Source organism: Physeter macrocephalus, unplaced genomic scaffold, assembly GCF_002837175.3.
Source record: "Physeter macrocephalus isolate SW-GA unplaced genomic scaffold, ASM283717v5 random_1156, whole genome shotgun sequence".
NCBI lineage: Eukaryota > Metazoa > Chordata > Mammalia > Artiodactyla > Physeteridae > Physeter > Physeter macrocephalus.
In genome coordinates, this window is record NW_021146778.1 from 624 (window position 1) to 8,424 (window position 7,801).

The following is a 7,801-nucleotide window of genomic DNA, read 5'->3' on the forward strand; positions in this document are numbered from 1 at the left end:
CGTGCTCGCCCCCGTCAGGTCTGAGTACCCCTCACCCACCAGCCCCGAGGTGCGCCGAGAAATCGGAGGCGAGGGGCGGGGCAAGGGGCGGGGCTGCGAGGCCCTGCGCGCGCGCTCCCGCCGCCTTCGCCCTCCCGTCGCCCACTGTCGGCCCCGGCGGGCGCGGCCCCGTTGCGCCTTCCCCTCCCCTTGCCCGCTGCGTCGCGAGGCGCGCGCCCGCCCGCCGCCTGCCGCGGATCGCGTGGTCAGCTCGGCTCGCCGCGCCTCTCCCCCGTCCGTCCATATTGCTGCAGCCCCCGAGCCGGGAAGCCCGGGCCGCCCCGGCGGCGGGGGGGAGGGAGGGACGGGACGAGAAGCCTGCCAGGCTCGGGGTGGGGACGCCTTGCGAGGAACGGGCGGGGGGGGACGCGCGCCGAGGAGGCCTGGACCGCATAGTGGGGGGCCTTCGTCCCCCCCCCCGCCCGGCCAGCGGGCCTTGGATCTACGGCGGCTGCATCCGACCCGGAGGGGCGCCGCGCCTAGCGTGAACCCCGACCCCCTCTCCGCCGGGACTGGGGCCCAGCGCCCCCCGGAGGAAGGCGTCGCGGGCGCTCGGAGAGCCAAGTTCGAGGCGGGGGAGGCAGCCTCGGGCGCGCCCGGCTTCTCCGGGGGGGCGGGCGCGCAGATGGCCACTCAGGTGGAGCCGCTGCTGCCGGGGGGCGCCCCACTCTTGCAGGCCGAAGAGCACGGGGGGCTGGTGAGGAAGAAGCCGCCGCCGTCGTCCGAGGGCAAGGGCGAGCCCGGGGCGAACGACGTCGGAGGGGGAGAGCCGGACGGCGGCGCCCGGAGACCTCGGCCGCCCTGCGCCAAGCCACACAAGGAGGGCACAGGGCAGCTGGAGCGCGAGAGCCCGCGGCCGCCGCAGCCGCCTGGCGCCGAGGGCCCGGCCGTCAGCGACGGGGAGGAGGGCGGCGGCGGCGGCGAGCCGGCCGCTGGCGGAGGAGCTGCCGGAGCCGCGGGCGCCGGGCGCCGAGACTTCGTGGAGGCCCCTCCGCCCAAGGTGAACCCGTGGACTAAGAACGCGTTGCCGCCGGTCCTGGCCACCGTGAACGGACAGTCTCCTCCAGGTGGGTCTTTCTGCTTGGTGTCCTGGGTCCGGGGCCTCTTCCGGGGACATAGGCGTCCCCTCCCCCAGCGGCCTCTAGGGCCCGGGGGTCCGCCACTGGTCGTGGTGACTCGGGATTTTTTTTTTTTTTTATTATCTCCTGGCTCATTCGGGTCGCCGTGCCCTGTCCCCCAACACACTCAGGAACCTGCTCCTGCCAGAGGGCCCGGCCTCCGGGAGGCTACGGCCACCGCCTGGGCCGCAGCGGTTAGTGGGCAACGGCGTGGTCCGGGCCTACCTCGCGGGGAGAGGGTGGGCGCTGGTTTCGGTGAAAAGGGCCCTCTCCCCCTACCGCATGTTAGTGTAAGAGACGGTTTCCAGCCTGAACCTTCCTGGGGAAGCCCCCTCTTACCACCCCGCCCCATGCTTCTCGTTTTGGTAGCGTTGCGATCGTCCCCATGTTGTAAATGTTTAATGAGTATATGTCATAGGCAGCAAAACGCCCGGCGATGAGTTCATACCGACCATACGGATTCGGGATTTAAAAGTTAACGAGTTTTGTTCTCGAGTAGATAGTATTAGGCGGTAGAATGGCCATTGGCGATGGGTTCAGGGGTCGGTTACAGGCAGAATGGGGAGAAGAGGAAACCCAACGTGTCATTGAATTCGGTGCTTTCCCTCCCTGATTCCGGGGACCTTCCGTCTTGAGAGGGAGCTGAATGGAGAGCGTGCGGGGCATCCAGTGAGGGGGAAATGTGAGGCGAGTAAGGGGGCATGCGGCGACGCGAGGGGCGTGTGGCGGCGGGGGAGGGAGTGGCAGGGCCGGGAGGGCGGGCGGGTGACAGTTGGGCGCCTTGTGCCGCGCCGCCGACACGCGGGCTGCTCGCGACCGCTCGGCCTGGGCGCTCGGGGCCCGCCTCGGCGCTCGGGGTGGAAGGCGGGTGCGGGCGGGCGGCGCGGCCGGGAGTGTGCGTGTGCGCGGGGGTGAGTGCGCGTTCCTCCTTCCCGGCATTCCTCCGCAGCCGGGACAACGTGGTGCCACCCCGCGCGGCGAGTGGCATGTGACCGCCGACCGGCGCTCCCCGCGCCCTCCCTCTCCCTCCTCGGCTTTGGGTCCTTTTGGACCCGGCCCCCTGGGGAAGGTGGGAAGTCCCCACAGAGCGTTGTCAGTGGCGCTGGGGGGAGAGAGGCGGTGCAGAATATGGAGGTTCGGCTCCGCCTTCCTTTGCCAAAAATAGATCGTCGGCTTTGGTAGGGGGCGCGCCCGCCCTGCTCCCTTTGCCGGCGCGTAGAGGCACAGTGGGGCTGGATTCTTCGGTTCAGGGTCTTTTTGTAGTGGATCGGTGTTAAAACACACTTGGAGCTGGAATGATGGCCTGTGGCCATAGCCGCATTGCTTTTTCAAAACTCCTCCCTTTCTGTAGTGCTGATTGAGGCTGACTGGTTTAAACCATCAAAATGGGGAAAGGGAAGCTTAATGCCTTCACATTCAAGGGAATAGAATCCCTTGTAGTCCTAGGGGAACCAGAACAGCTAATTCTGAAAATGGCATGTTGTAATTTTTATTTCTTTTAAGGTTGCTTCATTTGGAGGAGGGGACATTTGGCGTTTACTAATAGTACCTCAAACCGTGTTCTCTTCCTTTTGCCCTCCTCCCCTTCCCCCCGTTCCTTCCAGAACCCTCTTATGCAAAGGGCAGTGCTGAAACCTCCATTTTCTTGCAAATCCCTCCTGATCCACCCACAGAGGGAGGAATAGCAACTTGAAGACACTCTTTGGTCCTTCCCCCCTCTTTAAACTCGAAGGGGTATAATCATGCCCAGGAGAGAGCATTCCTCATAAGTTTAAATGGGGCTACTCACTCTGGCTGCTGCTGTTTAGCTAATAGTGAACCTGCCTTGTGGGTTTTAAATCATCCATGACATCAGGTGGTATTGGGTGCTTGAGCTGGCATTTTGTGCATCCAGGGGCCCTTGATAGGGTGCATCACCGGGGTTATTGATTGTTGGAAGAGGACAGCTTGGCTGGCATCTACCTCTGAGTTCTTAGAAAAGCCAACTTGCTTTAAGTGCCCACAGCGAAATTCTGAGTCCGGTAGATTTACGCTGTTCTTGTTAGGTAAGAAAGTGTCTTGTCTACTCATTGGTTTTGAATTTGCAGAATAGTCTTTGACACACACACTCTGAATTCAGTAGCTCCTCTGTTTAAGCCAGTTGTTAGGGCTTGGATGCTTTTTGAAGGAGAATTTTGTGGTCAGGGTAGATGGTGGCACTTTCTTTGAAGTTTACATGGATCACTAAGGCCCTTTTCCAGTCCTGATTTTATTTACAGCTTGGACAAGTTTAAATGAGACACCAATGGAATGACAGTGTGGTCTTGGGAAATTTTGTGTTCTGTGATGCATATGTTTTGGGTGCCTCATAAGCAAGCCAAAAACTTTCCAAAGCTTGCTGCAAATGCCTATTTTTAGCTCTCCTTTTGGCTCAGATGCTGTTATTTTAGTTCTTTAAGGGACACATGCAGTAACTAGTAATAAAAGATGTTTTGCTATATTCCCTCTTTCTTGTGGGGTTCTCTGGTCTGGTTTAAGCTTCTGTGTCTTAGTAGTTTTAAATCTTGGGATTTGCATTTTGGTTTTTTGTATTTTCTTCCCTTAGAATATTTTGAAAACATTAAATATTTTTTCCTTCTTTTAACCACAACTCTAAGTATGAGAGAGGCAAGATGTCTTAGTTAAAGAAGTGATACATAGCAAAGGTTCTGGGGTCAAAACTGCATGGGTTCGAATGCCAGCTCAACCACTTGCTTAGCTGTGCCTCCTTCTGCAGGATACTTAACCACTCTGTGCCTCAGCCTCTCCATTTGTATTCTAGAAATTAAATGATTTATCTGCCTCATGGGACCATTGTGAGCATTCACTGTGATGATATGTGTGAAGTATTTAGCTTGGTGCCTGGCATGTGTTTTCTGTTGTACCATCTCTGGGAGACTGAAACTGTGGGATTTTCTGGGACTTTTTCTGGGTCTCCGTTTTCTCCACCTGTAAAATGAGGGGTTGGAGAGTGTTGAACTTTCCTTTTCTGGTATTGTATTAGTACTCGCTGAAACATATGGGATCTGTCTCCTTAAAAGTGGGCTTTTGCTTATCCACAGACATGAAGGGCATAGTATGGATAATCTTAAAGGTTGATGACCCAAGTAATTGGCTGTTTTTTCTTTGGAATGTGTTATGATGAATGTTTTAAAAATAAGTTTTAATTTATTTGCCTTTCGTAAAGATTATTTTTGGCGGAGCGTTCGTGTTCTCTCAGGGCTGTGGGGAAAGGCGAGCCTAACTGAACTAAAAATTTGCTGTGGCTGGTGTACATGTAGTAGGTAGAGACTTGAGAGCATATCATCCCCACAAGCTTCCAGCAACCCTAGCAGGGAATCAGTGGGTTGATTGTCTGACACTTCTAACTTTGTGTAGTAAGAAAACACCAGTACTGTGATCTTTTTCTTCATTTCTCTTTAGAGGAAAGTCGGGGGCAGGGCCTGAGACTTGAATATTTATATTCTGGGCATCATTTTTTTCTGTGTCTCTTTGAAGTGCAGCTAACTGGTGACACAAAATTAAAAAGGCTTATAATCCCAGCTAACCCATGGCAACCCCAGGAATCTGCCACCACACTGAACTGGCCCCAAATAAACCTCCACTCCCAGTCTCAGTTTTCTTCATGGGTTTGGACCCTTTCCCATCTTCCCTCCCCCACCAACCCCACAACTGGTTGTACTCTGGGGCATCCATGTGGATTAGTCAGTCTTCATTGCATGAAGACCTCACGGTGTCAGAGCTACTTCAGACCCTGGCTCCTTCCTTCCTCACCACTAGCAGTGGACTGGGTGGAATTACACAGTCTGTAATTTTGAGTCCCAGCTTTGCTTCTAGCTTGGTGTGCAATCTTGGGCAAATTACTCAGCCTCTCTAAACCATTGTTTCTTCATCCTCAAAATGGGAGTAATGGTAGTAACTATTTCATAGGGTCGTGAAAATCAAGATGTTTAGCATAACCTTTAGCTTAATGCCAGGTACAGAGCATCTAATAAGTGCTAGCTATAATAAATGATCACCATTGTTAGGAGTGTTCATTTCACTTGTAATTCTGCTTGTGTCCAGCATTGTGGATACCAGCAACCCCCATACTTTCTCTGTACCTATGTTTCTTCATCTGTAAAATGAGGGAATTGGAATATGTCTTCAAAGTTGTTTTAGTATCAAAAACACTTTTTCTCAGATAAACCCCTTCCCCACAAAAGAAACCAAAGCAGAGCCTTTTTAAAAATTATTATTATGTAAGTTTCAGGTGTACAACAGTAATTCACAATTTTTACAAAGCAAAGCTTTTTAAATGTGTATATTCATATCTGCCATAGTGGTTAAGAACTCCAGTTTTGAATCCAGGTTCTGTGAGTGCTGGAGACACTCTTCTGGCTTCAGGAACCTAAGCCAGTTGCTTGGGGGTTCATATCAGAGCAACCTGTGTAGCAACCAGGCATTAAGTGCCTTACAATGAATGTGGTAGTAGAAAGTACACATGCTGTCTATAAAAATTGCCTCCACCAAATAAAAATTGAACCCACACCTAATAGAACCATAGATCTGTGAGGTTAGAGGAACGCATTGATTGACCATGAGGTAGCAGTTATCCAATTTCTGAATGTGAGAAATTCTACAAGGCAGATTATCTTGTCAATAAATAAGTGGCGTTCAAAAAAATACAACAAACTAGTGAACATAACAAAAAGAAACAGATTCACAGATATAGAGAACAAACTAGTGGTTACCAGTGGGGAGAGAGGGAAGGAGGGAGGGGCAATATAGGGGTAGGGGGCTAAGAGGTACAAACTACTATGTATAAAATAAGCTACAAGGATATATTGTACAACACAGGGAATATAGCCAATATTTTATAATAACTATAAATGGAGTATAACTTTTAAAAATCATGACTCACTGTATTATCCACCTGTAACTTATATAATATTGTATATCACGTTCAATTAAAAAAATAAACATTTTTAAAAGAGGGAAGTGTTATGGATGAAAAGAGTTGAGTCGTCAGTCAGATGCATGTGTGGATCTTGTTTGAATCCTGATTCGAACAAACAGGCTCTAAGAAGAAATTTTGGTGACAATTGAGGATAACTGATCAGTTTAGATTATATTAAGGAATTATTTGTCAAGGGTGATAATGGCATTATGGTTGTTCTTTGTTTGTTTTAAACTCCATAGCTGGTTATATTGTGCACCTCTGGCAAAGAACTGTTAGGTTAGCCTTGATAAACGAGGGCTTGAAGCTCTTTTCCTGTAGTTCAAATCACTTTCTTCTCTTGTGAAGAAAGCACACAATTAGGACACCCTTTGAAGGGGAGAAGGGAAGGACGCCTTCCCCAGGAACCTTCAGCTGCCTGTCCCCTGTTCTGGGCAGGGAGTTTGAGTTTTAACCTAACCGGGAAACGAGTGCCTGTTAGGGAGGGAGAGGTGCTTTGGAGGTGGATCTAGGCCCTTGGCAGGTAGGGGGTAGTCTCAGCAGTCCTGAGCTCTGAACCTCCCAGGGTTGGGGGGCGGAGTGGAGGGGGGATTCTCTTGGCTGACCCAGCCCCTGTCTGCAGTGGGATCTAGGCTAGAGTAAGTATTTTAGAGCTGTTACTCAGCACTCTTTCCCTCTCTTTGGGAGTCGGTCAGGGAGAGGAGGCGGAGCAATGGACCTGAAACCACAAAAACCTCTTTAACTTGTAGAGCTTGGCAGATGGGAGTGCCCCTGTTTGCAAAATCCCAGTCAACCTGAAAGTGGGTAATTAGGGTGTTGGGGCCTGCAGAGGGCTCACAAACCTCCCTGGCCGGTCCAGAGTGATCTAAGGGAGTGGCCAGGAGAGAGGACAGTTTTACTTGCTGGGGGTTTGTGAAAGAAAATAAGTTTTGATAACTGGCTAATGAAAGCACAGGAAACAGTGAGGTGAAGGAGCAAAGGGGTAGGTGATGGGATTTAAATCAGAACATGCTGGTTTTCTTGTTCCCAGAATGGGACTAACCCCTATGCTGAGGTTGTTTTGAGGATCAAATGGATACCTCGTTATGGGGTAGCCCAGTTCATGACTTAAAATGTCCCACACAGATAGATGTAAGTGGTTTAGATTCCAGAAGATGCATTCCAAAGCCAGGTTCAGTTGACCCTTGAACAACACGAGTGCATGGGTCCACTCGTGTGGATTGTTTTCCATAAATACTTCAGTCGTACACTCTCCACTGTTGGTTGAGTCCACGCTCATGCAGAACCGCAGATAGGGAGGAACAGCAGATAGCCCACACAACCTATAAAGTTACACGTGGATTTTCCACTGAGCTGGGGGTTGGTGCCCTAACCCCACATTATTGAGGGTCAACTGTATATGTAGTTTGAGGTAATTACCCATTCTGAGGGGTTATCCATGCCTTTCCTAAGTGAGGATGGATAATCTGGAGTTAACGTCATTGTCAAGCAGTGCTATGTAATAGTTACCAGGGCCAACTGGCCAATTTTTCGTGGCAGATAGCCTACGGTATCTCCATGAGGGACTTCCCAGAATCAGAGGGACAGTCTTTTTTTTTTTTTTTTTGCGGTACGCGGACCTCTCACCGCTGTGGCCTCTCCCGTTGCGGAGCACAGGCTCCGGACGCGCAGGCTCAGCCGCCATGGC

General features: G+C 51.6%; 1 protein-coding gene across 1 annotated transcript in view; it reads left to right on the forward strand.

The window, feature by feature from the left end:
• Positions 1–18: 18 nt before the first annotated feature.
• LOC114485504 (collagen alpha-1(III) chain-like) overlaps positions 19–7,801 on the forward strand; it is a gene marked incomplete at its 5' end in the record, with an annotated part of 22,878 nt that continues 15,095 nt past the window's right edge. The window contains one exon of the mRNA XM_028487045.2: positions 19–1,106. Within this exon, the coding sequence (XP_028342846.1) occupies positions 19–1,106 (1,088 nt within the window). The remainder of the gene's footprint in view (positions 1,107–7,801) is intronic.